At 45.2% G+C, this 20,370-nt stretch overlaps 1 protein-coding gene across 1 annotated transcript; it reads right to left on the bottom strand.

Annotated features, from left to right (window-relative positions):
• Window positions 1-6,193: 6,193 nt before the first annotated feature.
• On the bottom strand, window positions 6,194-19,863 carry LOC149371481 (NPC intracellular cholesterol transporter 1-like). The gene is made up of 5 exons (XM_089585186.1): window positions 19,671-19,863; window positions 16,319-16,481; window positions 14,967-15,207; window positions 10,073-10,318; window positions 6,194-6,546 (listed from the first exon to the last, which is right to left on the bottom strand). The coding sequence occupies exons 1-5, from the start codon at window positions 19,734-19,736 to the stop codon at window positions 6,474-6,476; spliced, it is 789 nt and encodes a 262-aa protein (XP_089441312.1). The 5' UTR covers window positions 19,737-19,863; the 3' UTR covers window positions 6,194-6,473.
• Between the last annotated feature and the right edge of the window lie 507 nt (window positions 19,864-20,370).

The following is a 20,370-nucleotide window of genomic DNA, read 5'->3' as shown; positions in this document are numbered from 1 at the left end:
GTGTGATACATGAGTGACTTAAGGCCCTTCGAAGACGAGCGGAAATGGCTTATCATAGAAACGTCTCCTTATAACCATATATCGTTGTTCAAAAAAAAAAAAAAACACCCGGCCAAGCGTAGACGTCTGTAGAAATGAGCCAGAAAGCGCTGGCGTGACTTTTGCGAACGCTGACCCCTCATGCGCCACTACCGAGAATCTAGGTGATAGGCCGGTCCTCAAATGGACCTGTGTCTCAGAACAACCCTATCCGACCTCTTGCCGCAAAACGGGTAGAATCCAGGAACTGTGCGCGCTAAAGAGATTGCTCAGCTTATTTTTCGCCCTAGCTCTTCTGTGCACTGTCAGCTGTTTGAGAGATAAGCTGCACGTGGGGACAAAAACATCCACTCCTGCTACCATGGGCAATAAGCCTATTTGGAATGCGGATTCACAGTCGGGGAACTGAGACGTGCACTCTCGTCGTGCGACCCAAAAACAGCTCCTGGTCCTGACGCCATTACCTAATACACGCTTCAGAACCTGGGGACAAAGGCACCGTTGTAATACTGGACGACTTAGGATAAAGGAGTATGTTCCTAAGTCATGGAAGATTGCTCGCGTCATCCTTGTCCGGTGACCCTAATGGTGGAGAAAATGACATACGCCAGACTTCAGTCGTGTTTTTGCGAGACAATAGTGTTTTTGGTGAATATGACATGATTTTGTAGGCGTCTATTCGCAATGGACGCAATTATGATCCAAGTTAAACTGTTTGAAGCCGTGGTATTATTACTTTTTCAGTATTTTTGGTTATAAAGCCAGTATTCGCCACTGTAAGTCAGATCCATGTTCTGCCTAGTTTAATGGAACTTGGTCTGAGTGGCAGATCACTAAGGTGGATTTGTAATTTTCACGCGATAAGAAAATATTAATAAAAAAAGGTACGGCGTGATAGCGTTAACGGGTTAATACCTATATATGCGGACTTGGCCATTCTCTACTTTACACTCATAGATCCCTGCAAGTCATGCACTGCTGGTGCAGTGGTGCAGCTGTGAAGCGATGCGCCACTGCCCTGCATGTGATGGCAGGTGCTGCCATCGGTGGAGCTTGCAAGACCCATGTTGCTCTTCCCGAGCAACCTCCTGCGACCAATCATTAACTGAACGGCCACCTGCCACGGTGGGAAGGTTGTGATGACGCCACAAAGTCACGTGACCTAGGATGACGTGAGAAGGTCACGTGGCCGGCCCATTCATCGACCATGACGGGCTGCGCGAGGCCGAGTAGAATGCTGTGCTCCAGGTTGACCACAGCCATCCTACCGCGGCCGATTTTTAGCTCACAGCGCCGACGGTCTGGGTCTTTATCTTTTTGATTTCAATTATTCTGATGCCGTTGAATTCAGGAAGAAGTAAACTGTAGATATCTGTCATTTTTTATTTATTTATACATACTACAGCCCATTTTTCTTTATCGGCTATAGCAGGAGTGAGTATAAAGGTATAAGGTACAAAGGTGCCTGTCACCTACATGGCCACACCAAAAAACAAAGAAGCAAATATCGCACGCACACAAGACCAAAACACGCACACAGACGTTCAAACGATATATGCACTGACTAGCTTCAATGCGGTCGAGAAACTTATTCAGTGGAAGTGCGCGGGTGCTGCCAGAAAGCGAGTTCCAGTCTTCTATTGTTGTAGAGAAAAAACTGTATTTATATCAGTTAGTCCGCGCGTAGAAAGGTACAATGTTTAGCGGGTGGCAGCTTCTTTATGAGGTTGCTTGGGCGAACGTCAGGTGAGACTTTTGCGAGAGGCGGTAATAATAATGAAATTAATAATGCAATGCAAAAACTTAAAGAATTAGAGCGGCGACGTTCTGAGAGAGGGGCTAATCGATTGACGAAAGTGTAACGAGCTGCAACGAGATGTAACGAGCTTCTTGCCTCTGCACAGCTTCTATAGCTTCCTGATTTCGGTTGCCGAGTTCGGGTTCCAGACGACAGACGCATATTCAAGAAGAGGGTGGATTACAGGTTCGTAAGTACATGAGAAGTTTTGTTTCTTTGATTGGCTGAGTCCAACATTTCAAATTTTGTGAACCATAATGTCACCTATATTTCATAATTATGGTGCTTGGAAAAAATTTATCATTTTTATATGATGATGTACTAACAACAATATATCTAGCATAGCTCCAGATGGCAGGTTTGGGATACAGTCTCATTTCAATCGAAACCAAAAAATGTACAAAGAAAGTGTCTTAACGACCCGTATGAATTTAACTAATTAGGCTTTTTTCCCCTATAATATGGGAGCTATTTAAGATGTATTTAAAATAATTACATTTTTGGCAACAGGAAGAAAAAACATATACATACACCCAATTTCATTTACGCCATCGTTTACAATATAAATGTTCATTTGAAGACCCGTGCAGCCAAGGACTGCAGCTATTCCGTTCGACGACCGCCGAGCACGTTAGTTGCTTTCGCCGAAGCCGAGTCATCCAGTCCATTGTTCGTGCATGTCAGCCAGCTAAACAGTTTTCTTTTAGAAGAACATTTCACTCTCTTCCTAACTATTAACTATTGACACTATTAACGACACAATCGTTGAGACGTAAATGCATTTATCTTTTTAACAAGCTGAAACTTGTTTTTTCTATCATAAACGAGTTTTTTTCTTTCAGAAATCTTTATTTTATTACAATGTGCGCTCTCTTCAGTGCTCTCCTTACCTGTCGCATAGCCAGTGAAGTCCTTTGTGAGTTTGTAACTGGATGGCAACACAATATTTTACGTATCACGGTTGAAGCGCTAGTCACAGCCCACTATAACTGTCGTAGAAAACTGCGCTGTACCAGCTGGCTTTGATCGTAAAAACGTAAGTAGACGCTGTGCTATACTGAAACTGTTTAACTGTTATCTTTCAGCCGAGAGGACTATACTAGTATTGAGTTTATAACTGTTGCCGGCATGCGATCGCTCTTGCGCACGCTTATCGTGATTTTCAGATAAAAGGTATATATAAATAAGGCGCATCCACTAAGGGAAATATTCTAGGTAAAAATATTCTAAGGAAACTTTTGCGGACTCGGATAGGTTTAGCTACGCATGAAAGATCGCGAAAACCAGTGGAAGTTTGTACGAAGGATTCTGACCAGAAGACAGAAGAATTACGCTTTGAAAGAAAACTAAATAAACGGTTATTTTCCCTCTCTCTCGTTCCCTTTAAAGGTTCAGTCCACCATGAAGAAGCAGAAAAGCAAGTGATGGACATTTCTTTTAGAAAGGATCATTAATAGAAAGATCAACCTCGTAAACATTTTGTGGCGTGGTTCCAAGTCTGCACTCACAGGGCGAATAAATTGGCAAGAAATGCGAACACTGCCTCAGCATGTAAACATGGATGTGCCGTTATTCGAAGGAATGTTCTTGAAAGTGGAGTGAAAATAAAAGACAAGCACGTTTTCATCGACAAGTATAACATTTGAAGCACGTATGCTGACATGGCGAGCGTAGCGTCGTCAGCCTGATCCCACCCTGATCCCGCGCTCCCCTGCGCCCCCTATTGGTGTCACTAACTGCCACGTCACTGACGCCATGTCAGTGTGTGCGCTGTAAGAGACGAGCAATCCTGGAGCTGGAAATTTTGCTTCAGGACAGTGGAATCTACGGGAACCACTAGACGTTGCTTCAATTCCTGGCTGTTTCCACATGTTTCTCGTAGCTGTCTCTACAGCCTAGCCGGAATTACTAGACTGCTTCAACTTCGAGATTTACGATTCACTACCCGAATTTCTCCAACAGTGTCTGGCGGCTCTCTCTACTGCACTCCATTTCTTGGCGTCTCTCATAGCCTTAGTCGCTTTGGGACGTTAAACCCCATAAACCAACCAACCATTTCTTGTTCACGGCTTCAGTAGTTGTGTGCACAAATTATGCTTATTATTCTCATGTGTCCGTGATTATAACCTTACGTTTACGGTCTTATGTCCTTGTTTAGTTTTGCTATATTAGCTCATCATTATATATTATCGTATTACCCTATGTGTCTGTGTTTTGGACCTTGTTCCTTTTTTAGGTTAGCTTTTATTTTTTGCGAATTACCGTCAATTTTACATATCAATTATATTCGTCTGTGATCTTTTTACGGCAGGGAATTTCAAGTTTCTGCTTGAAGATTACTATTTTGTCCTTCCCGTTGACATTGTTCACTCGCGAGCCATCGAGTTCCCTAATGCGGCGTTAGCGACATCTCTCGTCGACCAGAAAAATACGGCACCAACAGCCTTCAGAGAGAATCACCAGGGTTCGCGGCAGTACAAGCGGCAACCTATGAAGAACGATCAAGTGAGTCGGTAACATCCACACCACCATGATCCACACGCAGGGCCGTATTTATGTGCCACTCTTGTAGGGGGCGTTTTAGTGGGGCGGCCCTATTTGCACCGTGCATTTCTTGACCTTCACTGCGAAAAGAAAAAAATATATGTACCGTAATAGGGACCAATGTAGTTTTTACGTATTTTCCACTTGCCGTGAAGAAGGAAAGAATCAGTGGGAAGCGCAAGGCTTTCATATTACAGCCAAACGAAAATATTTGTAAAAATTCGGAGACAAGACAGAAAGAAAACGGATATATTTCGTGCTTTGTCTCGTGCTCTTAACTTTTATTTGGGTGCGTTTACAGCGGTTAGCAGGACTTCCTGAAAACCACAGGCAAGTGCCCTAAAACCCGCAAGAGATAGGAAGATAGACTTTCAGCCGCTCCTTTGGCAAGAGAGAGATTGGGTGGGTTGAGCGTAGGGATTGGGGGCAGAAATGCATGCGAGGAAGGAAACTCCGCCAACGCTTGCTATGCGAAGTGAGATTCCAAGTTGGGTTTTATTGTCTTCCACGCAACAACGCCATGCGGGCTAGTACAAAGGACCTTCCTTCGAGTATTTTTTTAGCCGCAACTGACCAAAAAAAAGAATACTGGCACCATTCCTGGAATTAGTCGAATCATTTTGTTAGCCACACCAACAAACATATGGCGAAACAGCCCCACTCTATTAAAAGAGCTAGTATCATTATTAATTAAGGTCGATTATAAGCCGAGTCTAGATAAGCGATGAAAAAGCTGCAGTTTTGGCTTAGAACGTTATGTCTGCATACCCTTGCAAGAATTAGGTAGTTCAATACGTACCTCAAGGAAGGTCGCGCAGGTATACTACTTGGTCACATAGGAGTATCTACAGGCATCACAGATTTTTCTTTCCTACCGCTGTATTGCATGTTTTCTTTTTGACCTTTAAACTTATTTATTACATGCTCTCAGAGACCTTACAGATGATTTTTGTTAAATGGGATGAGTTTTTACAGCTCCTCTTGTAAAAGTGATGAGTACCATCGGATCACTTATTATATTGATAGGAACATTGACAGGGACAGAACAAATATTATATATGCGCCGTCTCAAACTTTTGATTTCTCCAAGGTCGTTCAAGCATAACTACCTTGTTTTACATTTTGGGCCATGAAATAGCCAACTAATGTTTCACATGTAGTCCTTCACGGGCGTGAGGGCGTCCTGGCGTCAGTGCAATAAAGCGTGTTGCGAACGTGAGACCTGGATGTGAAAAGCTGTGTCTTGAAGTGAATCGCTGTTCAGGCGCGGCTTGATACCACAGGTGGCATCAGAGCCGAGGCCTCGGGCTCAGTAGAACTCCGTAGTCACTGAAACATCGCGGCGGCTAAGGAACGTGTATCTATATCCGCAAAGCACTTAACATGACCGAAAGGTCATGCAATATTGCTTCTGAGAGAAAACAAACAAACGGTTATGATACCGCATCTAACGGAGCGAGTTGTTAAATATAGAAGACTCTTAAGGATAGCTACAGGCAATGCAACTGTGACGCTTACATAATAAAGGTTTGGTTTATTGGGCTTTAACGTCCCAAAGCAACTCAGGCTATGAGTGACGCCGTAGTGAAGGGCTCTGGAAATTTTGATCACCTGGGGTTCTTTAACGTGCACTGACATCGCACTGCACACGGGCCTTTAGAATTTCGCCTTCATCGCTTACATAATAAAGTATCATTCAGAGATGTTCATCTGATGCTACTTGAAAAACACAGTACAGAGGGCTCATTTGGTTATAGCAAATGAGATTGGAGACCTGCGTATGTGGAAGAAAGTTCGTGTCAAAATCCGTCATTCACTGATCAAAAAATGTTTTTTTACTTTCAACAGAAAGCGACAGTGGTGTAATGACGCAAAGGTACCCGAGGTGTCAGACACACAAGAACAATGATGTGCCCATTTATCCAAAACTCTTCTTCCTCCCCAACAGTGCGCCACAAGCCTCATTCTAGAACAAAAAGAAAACAGAAACTAACACAGATTATATAGCTTCTGATGCTTGGCGTCTGCTAGTCTTTTCCTCCTGCGATACGCTTTTGTGCGTCTGGGGCAGCAGCGCTGCCGGTTCCGGTTCCTAAGAACTGCACGTCTCCGGGCAGTCGCTACAGCTGCACTTCTCTTGGCGGACGCCGAATGGCTCCGAACACCTGAAAAGAAAACAACACAAAAAAAAAACAAAAGAAGATGTGTCCATTACATATACGAGTCAATGAGACATTACCAATCATGAAAAAACTGCAACAGTAACAAGAGTGATGCATTCTGTTAAACGCTTGATGCCGTCTCTCAGTGCCTGCGGCGTTCGGCTGCTGAGACAGAGGTAACGGCTTTTAAGCCTCGAAACAGTGACTTGCATTTCATGCAAGCGAAGTGCAGGAATGCCAGTGTAATGAAACTGAGTGCTCGTAAAAAACAAGAGTGGCCGAATAGTTCGGAGCTATCCAGCCTGTCACATTGCCCCGCGTTTGTTTCGCACTTGGAACCTGTAAGAACGAACTTCCTTTGTTTGGAATTGTTCGTACCTCGGTATCTTACTCGAAGTTTCGTCAGCCGAGTAGGTGAGCCGGACGTCCCGGGAAGGTCCACGAGAGATGGGCTGGTATCCTTTCATGACATTACTAACCATTTCAGACTTGAGCGGAGGATTTACCCACCCCCGGACAAGCAATTGGTGAAGGCGCAGGAATGCGTCTGGCGACGATTGCAGACTAGATATTTCTTCAACCCGTACGTGTTGAGCAAAATCTACCCGGACATTCAGCCGGAGTGCAAATGGGGTCAGGAATTGGCAACCTATGACCACATATTATGGAGCTGCAGCATAGAACCGCCACCGGCGGACATTATGCGTGATCCTTCCCTCGAGCAGTGCGAGGCCGTGTTGGACAGCTCAGACCCGGTCGTCCAGACCAGGGCCGTGGAGTGGGCCACCCAGGTCGCCGTCAGCCATGGGTTGATGGCCATCTAACACGGAACCGTCCACACATGCTCTCTGACGAAAATAAAGTTTTTCCATCCATCCATACCCAGTACCGAAAAGTGCAAGCTCAATCAACGTTTCGAGGCACATGGCAACAGTCTTGACAGGTTCTGCCGAATTTCTCATTTTGCTTCTGATTGCGAGGGCCTGTTTTTCAATCTTACACATTCGCCTACTGAGAATTCAGCTTCTGAAATACAGATCATTTTTAGAACCTTGCCGCCTGTGGTTACCGCACGCAGACTTAGCCGCCACAGCAAATACAATTGAACAACAGATGATGGTGGAAGCTGTAAAATATGAAAAAGCTTCGAACCCGAGGATAAAAGAAGGTCTTCTAAAAGAACTAAGAAATCAGTACATCGTTAGAAAGCTAGACAGTGCGGACACTTGGCCTTGACACAAGCCTACATAACAGCCGACCCTTCTCCTCCTAAACCCCATCCTGCGATGTGAAGCAAGTGTCAAGTTCGTGCTTTCAGTACGGCGGTAACGGATGCAGGTATATCTCGCAGTACCCAAGCCAATTATCGCCGGCTCATTGCGTGCCGTGTTAAACGGAACGAGTCGCTCTCGTTGTCACAGATTACTGCTCCAAACTGCAAGAGCAGCGATTCAAAAATTACGTGCCCTCTCAGCCATTTGTTGTTACTTTATCAATGAGATGCCTCCAGCTCCCATTCTGTGCAACCTCAGTCGAACATCGTCCAGAAACCGCGCCAAAGTTGTCTCCGAAAAGCTAGGTGAATAAGACGGAAATTTCCACCTGAAGGTCGGTGAAAACACACAAAAAAAGCAAAAAATTCATAAGTGCCCCGAGCTGAATTCGCACCCAGCAGCTGGTTCGCAACCTGCGGCAATTCAGCTTCCGTCTCCGGCGAGCAGGCCATCGCCATCAGCTGAATGAAGGGTTTCCGACGATCAATTTATATGCAGGGTGCTTCCCCTAAGGCGTTCTTCACTTTTTAAAAATGAGATTTTTGAGTTCGAAGAGCAGTTTTTTTGGCATTGCATTGTCAGTGGTGCAGTGCACGAGAATACAGCAAATACTTACTGTCTAGTAGGCTGATTAACTAGTATTGAGTGTTTAACTTTTTGACTACTGCTGTTACTCACCTTTTTTATTAAATGACATGTATCCCACCGCAAGTAATATCCACATCAGTTTTTAGAATTTACAAAACGCGGTTACCCTCGGCGCGGTTGCGCAACAAATTTTGGCTATTTCGACGAGTTCCGTGCACTGGAGGGCTGCAAGCAAGCTTCTCGAAAGCGCATGCATTTGGGCGCAATGCAGGCAAAATTGGTTGAGCCACACACCGAGTATAATCGAGTTTTCGAAATTCTCAAAACTGATATGTATATCATTTACGATGGGCACACGCCTCGCAATGAATAAGGAGACTGACAAACCAGTTACAGTTAACTTTTTAGTATCAGTTAACTAGCCTGCTAGTTAGCACGTCTTCGCTCTATTCTGATGCGCTGCAGCGCTGAAAGTGCGATGTCGAACAAAGCGCTCTTCTAACTCAAGAAGCCTTTCTTTTTTTAAATTGCAGAACATCTTAGGTGAAACTCCCGGTATGCTGCGTATTTGCAAAACATCAGGGTTGGCGCTGCATAAGACGTGCCGCTCGGCGGTGGTTTGAGGGCATTGGTAGTGACTGCGTCAAAGCACAAGACACTAAGCATACCACACGGACACAGATGGATAGGGAATGAATCATTGTCATCGTGATGAGGTGCCCTTGATATCTGGTGCGATAATCATACGTGGTGCATCCACGTACTAGATAAGGGCTATAGGAAATTGTGAGACATTTTCAACATCCAAAAATTCCTAATTTTAAATGTCTCACAATTTCCAACAGGTTATTCCCAACTACAAAGGCGATTCTGTCGAAATGTTTAGTTTTCAGATAAGGGCCATAAAATTCGAAAGTCACTAAATGTCTGTAAAATCTGATACGCTACGCAAGTTTGACGTCGGAGTTCAAAAGCACTCCACTTCACTGTCATGGCAGCAAAATGCGATCACATTGCGAGCAAGAAAAGGCAGCCGAAAGGGTGGCTAACATCATAATCATCGTCGTCGTCAGCCTGCCTACGCCCACTGCAGGACAAAGACCGCTCTTACAACCTGACCAAGACCGATAAAGACTGCGGCTGGCAGCACCTGTGACCCGTCCTGCTACGCTGCAACTGCGAGGAATTTTATGCTGTCCCCTAACGTACACCTGTTCCGTAAAAAAGTCGCAAGGAGTCTTGACTGATACGAGCCTGGTGAACTTCTAGACAATCACAAAATGCGCCGATGCCTGCTGCGACTAATCTAAGCGCAATGGTTGGGCGAGAACGTACTCGAGCAGAGGGCAAGCGCGTGCGTATATTTATTTGTCTTTTAGCGTTTAATGCTTCCAGTATTTAGTGCGTTTAATGCAACTGGTAGAGCACACTTTACTATCAAGCAGTAACTTAAGGGGATCCTTCGCCGAGGAGGAGTGCAAAGGTGGAGGTTTGCGCAAATGTTTAGCTTCACTTGAATTTTTATCTCGTCATCCTCGTATATTCCTCATAACAAATGCAGATGATATGTGGATTGTAAAAGTAGTGCGAATATGCTCTAGTCACTAGTCGATGCTTCGCCACAAACACAACGCGAGCTTTGAAATCCAACAAAACGTGCTACATACTTGTGATATGGCGGGTTGTAGGGCTTGAGTGTCACACCACTGCTCACAGAGCTATTCTCCGGTGTGATGATGTAGTTAAACCTAAAAGGGGAGTATCCGCCTTCGTCAGTGGTTGCGCCCAGAAAGTCCAGCCAGTCCTGAGGTTTGCAGTTGGCAGCGTTGGCTCCGCACATGAGCTGCATCACCGTCGTGCCCGTCAGCACGGACTTGACGTTGACGCAGGAGTTGAATGCACCATGAGCGAATCTGGAAACAGAAGCAGTAAGCAAGATGCCATAAGCTTGCGCTGTTCTCTGAGGACATTTGAATCAATTTAATGAAACGGCGCAGCAGTAGGCGCGAGTGTATTTGAAGTTGACTAAGGGAAGAGTTTGCTACGGCTAAATGCCATACAGCCTCATCAATCGATTTTCTTGTCGAATGGAAGCAAAAAAAGAATTTGTTTTCCTGAGAACGGAACGAGAAGAGAGCATTTTAAAAGCAAATATTATATAAAAGACGACGATGGTGTCTTCGCGAAGCGGCCAGACGTTTCGCGAAAAGTGGATTTGTGCTGTCCAGTCCCTGCGAGTGGCAAGGATGGTCCTTTTTCTCCTTCCTTTCTGGACACGAGACCGCGGTGCCATCATTTCTGTACTCTATAGGTTTCTGGCAAGCCATTCCTACGGAAGCTCGATGCGTTAAGAGTCTTCAGAGAACTGTGAATTAAAAATAGGAAGGGACACTTAAGCTCCGTCCTGAGGGTATAACGCGGTAGGGCAATTGGTTAATTAATGCCCATATATGTGGAACTGGTAATTCTCGACTTTAGACATCCCTGAGAGTCATCATACCACTCCCTGCGCAGTCATCATCATCATCATCAGCCTGACTACGCCCACTGCAGGGCAAAGGCCTCTCCCATGTCTCTCCAATTAACCCTGCCCTTCGCCAGCCGCGGCCACCATGTTCCCGCAAATTTCTTAATCTCATCCGCCCACCTAATTTTCTGCCGCCCCCTGCTACGCCTGCCTTCTCTTGGAATCCACTCCGTTACCCTTAAGGACCAGCGGTTATCTTTCCTTCGCATTACATGCCCTGCCCAAGCCCACTTCTTCCTCTTGATTTCAACTAGGATATCATTAACGCGCGCTTGTTCTCTCACCCACTCCGCCCTCTTCCGATCTCTTAACGTTACACCAGTGGTGGAGCGTTTAAGCGATGCGTCACTGCCCTGCGATGGCAGGTGTGACCTGTGGGGCTTGTGCGACCCAGGTCGTTCTCCCAAGTGATCAGTCATTAATTTAACCACCTGCTACTGTGGTCAGTTTACTCGCTATCCGGTGAGCAGGTTGTGATGACCCCACAAGGTCACGTGACCTAATTGGCTAACTACGCCGACGGCGACGCCGCCGGATTTTCTGGGGAACGGGAGCCTTAACGCTAGCGCGTTAAAAGCCGCTGACTTTTTACTGCTTGTGTACGGTTGTAGTATACTGGGGTGTAGAAGAGCCACTTACAAAGGTACTGAAAAATATATAAAGCGGCTGCAGAACGACCATAGTCCTTCAAAGCCGAAGTAATAGAATTTCAGCTAAAGAAGGGTGTCAGGGAGCATAGAGTTTCTTACTATTACCTAGAGGGAAAGCTGGCAGCGCTGCACTTCAGCCACCATGGACGCTCAAAGCATCATGGGGCGGTGAGCTACTTGTTTCGGGACAGTTGTAATTTTTCGGGAACACGGAGTGGCACTACTAAAATGTTTCATTCCGAAAACGCTTTTCGTGTGTGCGCAGACGACTTTCGCGCGAACGCAGTGTGCAAAACCCATAGTAGTGAAAACGCGACGACACACGACGCCAATAAAAGGTTTCACTTTTCTGAAATGCCGTTAAAAACCTCTTATAGTGTTTAAGCAACATTTTTTTTGAAAACATATTTACTTTTAAAAGTGCGCCTGTTAATTACGAAATATTAGTTTTTGTAGTGTTCATTACTTGGCCAATAGGAGAGCTAGCCATCCCTTATTTTGGGCGAACTTTGCACTTAAATGCTTTTCTGCTCGTTTGCTGCAATTTACAGACAGGATATTGAACGTTAGGACATTCTTGATTATCGAATAGCGTTTATTTTTGCATTATTTTTGGCCAAAAGTTGAAGTTCTGCAGTCGGTAGCTCACCGCCCTATGATGCTTTGAGCGCCCATGGTGGCTGAAGTGGTCTCGAGGGATCTCCATGCAAACTCCCATAGACGGGCTGCCAGCTTTCCCTCTAGGTAATAGTAAGAAACTCTATGTCAGGGAGGGATACATGATCTGTATAGTACAGTTCACCGCGTGTTTACAGGAGGTATTCATAAAAGTGGATTGGCAAGAGCTGGGATTAAAAGGTAATGAATAAATTCTCAGTAACCTCTGATATGCTGATGACATCGCCTTACGAAGTAACTCAGGGGGCGAATTGCAAAACGTGATCCAAGACCTAGACAGGCAGATGAAATCAGCAAATAAATCTAAAGTAATAATCAATACCCTGGGCAGGGCACGATAGTCTCCGATATACAGCGAATCACTGGAAACTGTCAGGGAGTACATCTACTTAGGGCAGGTAGTAACCACTGTTTTTTCATGAAACAACTAGAAGAATGAAAATGAGGGATGTGCTCTGAGCATGTGCTTTGAGGCGATGAATAGGAAGCAGCTTACCAGCACACCTAAAAAAAAAGTATACAACATTTATTTCTTTCCATGCTCGCCTATGCTGGGGAAACCTGGCGAAAACCAAAATACAAGAAATTAAGTTGAGAACATCGCAGCGAGTTATAGAAAAGGAAACTATAAGCGCAATGTTAAGAGACAGGTAGAGAGCAGATTGGGTCAGGCATAACTCGGGTTAACGACACCCTAGTTGAAATAAAGAAGAAATGGGCATGTGGAGGACATGCAGTGCGAAGGAAAAATAACCTATGGTTTCTTATAACAGCGTAATGGACTTCAAGACAGAGCAGTCATAATGGGAGGTGGCAGGAAGTCACTTGGGCGGATGAGATTAGGAACTTGAAGGAATTGGTGAGCGCTATAAAAACACGGAAAAGGGACGAACACACAGGATGAAGCGCTTTCTAACAACTGTATAATCTCACAGAAGGAACATGACTATATACACACATTTGACGTCATATCATACACAGAAGAGCGAGGAACGCACGCGCTGACAAGAATGAAGAAAAAACAGGTAGAAACTACGCACGCTTACAACAGCCGAAGAATTCGCAATGCACGTTGCTCCAGATAAGCAATGCGTCAGCTCCCCTTCGGTGATGTTAGGGGGAACTGAATTAACCTACCTCAAGAACATTAATCTTCGGCTGTTGTAAGCGCGCTTAGTTTTTGCCTGTTTTTCCTTCATTCTTGTCAGCGCGTGCGTTCCTCCCTTTTCTGTGTATGATATGACGTTAAATGTGTGTATATAGTCATGTTTCTTCTGAGATTAAACAGTTGTTAGAAAGCGCTTCGTCCTGTGTGTTCGTCCCTTTTCCGTGTTTTTATAGCGCTCACCAATTCCTTCAAGTATGAATCTCCAACTAGCCCCAGTAGTAGCTCTTTTGAGATTAGGAAGTGTGAGGGATAAGGTTGTTGGAGCTGGCACAAGGAAGGATTAATTGGAGGCATATGGAAGAGGCCTTAGTTTTGCAGTGGACGCAGTTAGGCTGATGATGGTGACGCACTGGTCATGCGCACCCGCTAGGAAAAAGAGCGACCTGACGGAAGTAGGGCGTGAGTTGACTGCAGATATGCCCTCAACTTTGTCCTAGCTGACAGCCCTTTTTGGCTGCCCTACCTGCCATCTTCGCCAACGGGCAGTCTCAGTAGTGTGAGCATGCAGCTATTGCCTAGGCTGACGTTTTGAACCGTGATCACGCTTGCATCCAAAAGTGAACGCTACATATACGACCAAAAAGATCACTGCAGCGACTCGCATTGGGAGAATGTGAAAGCTTTGACGCTTCCTCAGCACTCGTCGCCTCTCTTTGCCTTTCTTTATTGATCAGTTATAAATGAATTGATTAATGCCGATAAATAGATAAATTATAGACCAAATGATTAATTATTGCGGAATTGATTAACTATAATCAAATGAATGACCATAGAGCAATTAATTAATTATCAATAAATTCATTAATTAGTTATCGATATTTTTGCTTCATCGGTTGATGATTGATTACCCATTTCATTGTTCTAATTCAACGCCTCAATTGCTTTTCCGTCCAGTTACTATACATGTCGAAACCATTCAACCCTCCATTGCTTTTGCTTCTAATTAATTACCTAATTGCTCCAAATAAATGAAGTGTTTTAAATCGATTACTTTGGATTTCATTCACGAAACACGTTTCAATCCATTTCGAACTATTTTTTCACTGATTTCCCTGCTTGCCGTCCGCGCTGTTTCGACATTTTGACTCTAATCATTGGCTGTAACTAATTACCTAATCATCTAGTGACAATTTTATTTTTGCATCATCCTCACACCGTCCTCTTCGATCACAGCCATTCGTTTGATGCTAACTCTTCTGAGATCGTCACAACTGCTGCGGACACGTTTTGAAGGCACGTTCTGGTGACATGACTCCGCCGACATAGCCTAGAAATGCTTTTGCAATAATTAAGTGATTCTACTACTACTATCATTCTGCAGCCTCCCTTGATCCTGCGTAGCCACTGAGGCGTATATTGGGATAAAAACGTTGCCAGTGGCACTAGACCTAAGGATAGGCCAAATAAATAGGCGGGGATATATTTCACTACCATGGAGGCTACAAAACACTTATTTGTCTCAGTCTCAGTATGTGCTTTTCAACAGTTTCAGTGGTCACGCTTGAACTATACTGGAGAGGAAGAAAATATATTCTTACTCTTCTGCAACGGCGTAGTCGAGGGCAGAAACCATAAATTGGCCTTCGCGTTCTTGACTGGGCTCACTGCTTGCGACGGCGATGAAATTTGACTGGTTAGGATCGCAGAAGCCACAGAATAATTTAAGAAAATTGTCGTAACACGAAGCGCATCTCCCCATGCCTAAAATGACAAGTTGCTGGAGTTCTTTGCTCATTTTCTCCAGCTGTGGTAGATCGCAGCAGAACCTCGGATTTCTACCTGCAACATGAGGGAAACTGTAGAATACCGGATACCAGCTGCAGTAAAACTAACGAATGTTCAACAGGTACAAAGCCGCAACAGGAAGTGATGGCTCTCTGCACACAAAGTTTAAAAGAGGAATAGTGAATGTTAATATTACCGTTCTTATCCTTCTGATGCTACAATACCGCCATTGCCCAGTTTTGTTTCGAGCTTGCATCAAAACTGCACAGCAATTTGCAGTAGCCTTGAAATCTGAATGACGACGTGGGTACACATCAAGGTGGAGGAAAATTTTCTAATCGATGATGAAGTTATTTTTGTTAGAGCATTGAAATTTTAAAACTTCTGTGTTGCCACCTCTGCTTAATTCAGCGACCTGCACTGTTTCACAAACAAACAAACAAACAAACAAACAAACAAACAAACAAACAAACAAACAAACAAACAAACAAACAAACAAACAAACAAACAAACAAACAAACAAACAAACAAACAAACAAACAAACAAACAAACAAACAAACAAACAAACAAACAAACAAACAGACAGACAGACAGACAGACAAACAAACAAACAAACAAACAAACAAACAAGCAAGCAAGCAAACAAACAAACAAACAAACAAACAAACCAACAAACAAACAAACAAAATAAACTAATTAATAAACCAACCAACAAAAAGGGAAGGCGGATAATGCGAACAAATGAATAGCTGATTGAATGAATAAAGGGACGAATCGGTGGATGACTGGATGGCAACTGAAAAAAAAAAAAACTAATCGTGCATGCAGCAATATGAGAGGAATACCGTCTAAAAGGCTCTATTTTTTCTTCATCCCCCCCTGGTTCCATCTCGAGGTAAGCTGCTTGTTGGTTATCGAGATAGTCAAGCTAGTCTAGCCTCTTGATTGTCTTTCCCTTTAAGGAATCTGAGAGCTACGAGACGCCATACAGTACCATACGCCATACATTCTACACGCCATACAGTTACTAGCCGTGAAAGTTCATTAAACTATAGCTTTGTAGGGAGAGTTGATTTCGCATTCTTTGAAGATAACGCTGAAAGACAGGGACTGATGGAAACGAGACACATGCAAAGATTCAGATTTCCAAACTTTTGTACTGACCTCGTAGCAAGTGAGGACATATAATTTTTATGATGTCTTGGCCATCCTGATTCAGTGCCTCACCCTCCCCGCTGTAAACGCATGGTATATCTTTCTCAGTGTCCTCGTGCATGCCACATCTCCCCCGAAACACGCATTTTCCTTCCACACAGATACCGCATACCTGCAAAGGATAAAACGGAGTCGATTGCTTTTCAAGCAACGCAACTCACAAGACCATAAATATGGCCGAAGTTGAATAGAAAGCAGTCATAGCAATGTTCCCAGTATAGTAGATACCTATCGAAAATGATGCGTAAAACCGTACACAGCCATTTTTCCCGGTGAGAAGTTGAATGAGCAAGAGTTGGGGCAATTTCAAAAACAGCAACATTATCTGGTTGCCTTCTATTGTATATACATTCTTTGGTCGGAACGCCCCCAACTTTAGATTTTCTCTCAATATTTGAACAGCCATCAAAGACAACGTGAGTCAGCTAGATGCAACTTAAGATAGATATCCTGTGATAAGTTGATTGGCAGGCCGGGCAGACATTTTTTTGCAGCTCTGATTTTAGGTGTTCATGGCTTTACCATAGCAGTCCTAGCGTAGATTTTTTCAGTTACAAAAAGCGTTTTCAATATTAATTGCACGATACATAATCCGCGGCGCGCTTGAAACATGCTGTAGGGACACGTGACCTGTCCACGGAGAAAGCCGCCGCCGCGATGGCTCAGTGGTTATGGTGCTCGGCTGCTGACCCGTAAGACGCGGGTTCGATCCCGGCCGCGGCGGTTGAATTTCTTTGGAGGAGAAATTCTAGAGGCCCGTGTACTGTGCGATGTCAGTGCACGTTAAAGAACCCCAGGTGGTCGAAATTTCCGGAGCCCTCCACTACGGCGTCTCTCATAGCCTTAGTCGCTTTGGGACGTTAAACCCTATAAACCAAACCAACCAACCAAAGACAGACAGGAGCGGCGATTCTGGCGCACCGCTACTGATTTGGCAGGCCTGATTTTGCTACACAAATGTACCGCGGGCGTCCGGCGCTCAGCGTTGTTCTGTACTCTCTCTCTCCGCACCTCTTCACCCGCAGACACGGCTTTGTGCACGCTTTCCCCCTTTCGTATCCTCCTGGCGGACATAACCACGTCGACGTGCGACCTGTTGACAGTGCCGAAAAACGAAATGCAGGGGCGACGACAGGCGCAGCACACGTAGGCAGTCCTTCATTTTTTCTTTTGCGCATGCGCGCTACTGTAGATAAGGGTAGAAGGCATCCGGCACATCGAAGAACAGCCGGAGCGGCGGCAGCAGCACCCTTCCAGCGCCAAAACCAATTCCAAGCGCCACCTACCCAGATATTTTCTTATGGTGCAACGACAGCTGGTGGTGCGAAATGCTGATGCTCTTCGGAGTGTTTAGTAACTCTGGGTAAGCGTAATTCGCAGACAAGGATAGGGAATGATTAAGGGTCTCGTGATGACACAGACACGAAGAAAGCCAACAGACGCTCAAACCGAAGAAAGCGGAGCGGAATGTTTCTATTATTTTCTTTTATTGAGTTTCGGTGAGGATAAATTAAAAATTAGTTCTGTAACCATTTTTGACCAGGAAACCAATTGATTAGAAAGTAGGAGAAAAAACAACCATATTCCGCCGATGGGATATGAACGCACGGCTTCCCCATGACGTACGTGATGCTCTACCAACTGAGCTACAGCGGCTATTCAACCTTCCTTGCTTTGCCCTCACACGCCGACGCCGGGATTTTGCGGAATGTCGCTTCTTCTGACGTCGCAGTTAAAGAAACGAATAGAAATGTCCAGTGTCCGACATACACTGCCTTCCATCGAGTGACATTGGTACTGCGCAGCCTGTACAGGCATTGTAGTGAACCTTGCTTGCCTGACATCAGCTGAAGTTGACTTTTCAGCGAACTTGTTAGAATTAAACTTTGAAAAGGTGATATAGTGTGTAAAACACGCGAACATGTACCTTCTTCTCCCCAAGTAACCGGGAAGTCGGTCCTTCTTAGCATTATTTTGGTTGGTTGGTTGGTTTATGGGGTTTAACGTCCCAAAGCGAATAAGGCTATGAGAGACGCCGTAGTGGAGGGCTCCGGAAATTTCGACCACCTGGGGTTCTTTAACGTGCACTGACATCGCACAGTACACGGGCCTCGAATTTCTCCTCCAAAGAAATTCAGCCGCCGCGGCCGGGATCGAACCCGCGTATTTCGGGCCAGCAGCCGAGCACCATAGCCACTGGGCCCCCGCGGCGGCTTAGCATTATTTTGGAGCTCTTGCGTCACTCCTAGGGGTCGAAAAGTCTGTAAAGGTAACGTCAAGGTAACGTCCTTTACTTTTGGAAAAGACGGTACTTGCTTTGGGCAGACCAACAGCGCTGCTACTTGCGCTATATCTAGGTAGATAAACCACTAAAGACTCCTAGTACCACAAAAAACTGAGCCCGATAAAAATTTGCTGGTGCTGCAGCGTAGGCTGATAATTGCTCTATTGTTGGCATGACAGTAGGCTCGTCGAAAGATGCTGGAAAGTTTATCAGGAACACGAAAAACAACTTGAAAAGAACAATGGCAGTAGCGACCAGCAACCATTGGTAACGCGTAAGGTGCGCCGGTTTATCTGCGGCGAAAAAATAGCTCAGCGCTATAAGAGACGGACGCAGGCTGTGAACGTCGCGTCGATCGCACATTGCACCAGAAGACGTGATTGAGAGCTTTGTTTGTACAATACTTGCCCTTTTATTAGACTTTACTTTCATTATGTCGCTGTGGGTGGGGTAGTTATGCCATGCGGTGAGAGGGAAGATCAAAGGCTCGCTAAAGAGAAAAAAAAAACTAACATTTTTTAAAATAAATTCATGCCTGCACAGCTGAGCAACGTGGTTAGCTTGATTTTCATACAACGGTGATCTTCAATACATGGTGGCGCATTGTCGAAGCAGCACAGATGCCTACAAGTAAACGCGAATTGATAACCACGGGTTCGAATGTCGTTCTTTGGAGCAACTGTAAGCTGTCCAAACGATTCTCTCCATACCTATGGTAAATGATCTGATAAGAACCCAGACATAAATGTGGAAGAAGTGAGCTGGTTTCTATATCCCACCTCGCGATGGACTCCCTCATTATCATTACGAAGATGCCGTACCCATAAGTGGCGGTACAGTGAGGTTCGCACAGCCGCAAGGCCTATACACATTTCGTACGCCTTAATACCATTTATTAACGCTCTTAAGACCTGACCGCAGAACTATTGGTGCAGAGTTTGGAAACGATGAACATAGAGCTTAAATTAGGTCTAGAATCGATACTGAGGCGGCAAAGAGAATAATTCCGTCGCTTACCAATAATATAGAGATGCAGGCGAATATTCTTCGACATTTGGAGGCTCGGGAGTGAGCGTTGTCCATTATGTACAGAGGAGCTTTAGGTGCCGGCGATTGCTCCAAGTAAGACTAGGTATAGCTTCTAACTGCCTAGCCGTTTGCGACCACTACCCTGGAGGCTGCCGCGCCGAGTGCAGTACGGTTGCAAGCCGCTGGTTTTATCTTGCAGCCTGAGAGTGATGTGACGTAGGGCATGCAATCGCAGTTAACACTCGCGAAGCGACCAGACTATTGCTAAAGGCCGGAAAAGGCCGGAGCGTTTGTACGGCTGCAAGTCTACAGTTTCCGCCCGACGGCGCGAACTCGACGCCCGGCGTCGAGAAAAACGCCCGCCACCGCCGATCAGGTTCCGCCAGATAGTGACGCGCGGCGTCTGGTGAGACCGGAAGCGGCCGGCGGCTGAAGTAAGGCAATAGCCCATTCTTCCGGTTTGGCTGCCTCTGGCTGCCGTCACCAGCATGGCCGCCATGGCCGTCGAGCTACGCAGTGATTTTGGCATGGAAATGTTATTTTCGTGGAAATAAACGCTATACATCAGACATGAAATGTCGCTTTTTTTTAGAGAACGCGGCCGAACCTTGTATCTAAATGCCCGAATTTTCTTCCTGAAGCGAATGTGTCGAAGAAAACCTTAGCCGGTGGTGTCTGCGGCTGAACG

Source organism: Amblyomma mixtum, chromosome 1, assembly GCF_055824585.1.
Source record: "Amblyomma mixtum isolate Tamu chromosome 1, ASM5582458v1, whole genome shotgun sequence".
Lineage (NCBI taxonomy): Eukaryota > Metazoa > Arthropoda > Arachnida > Ixodida > Ixodidae > Amblyomma > Amblyomma mixtum.
The sequence above is the reverse complement of the archived record's forward strand: the minus strand, read 5'-3'. Positions and strand labels throughout refer to the sequence as shown.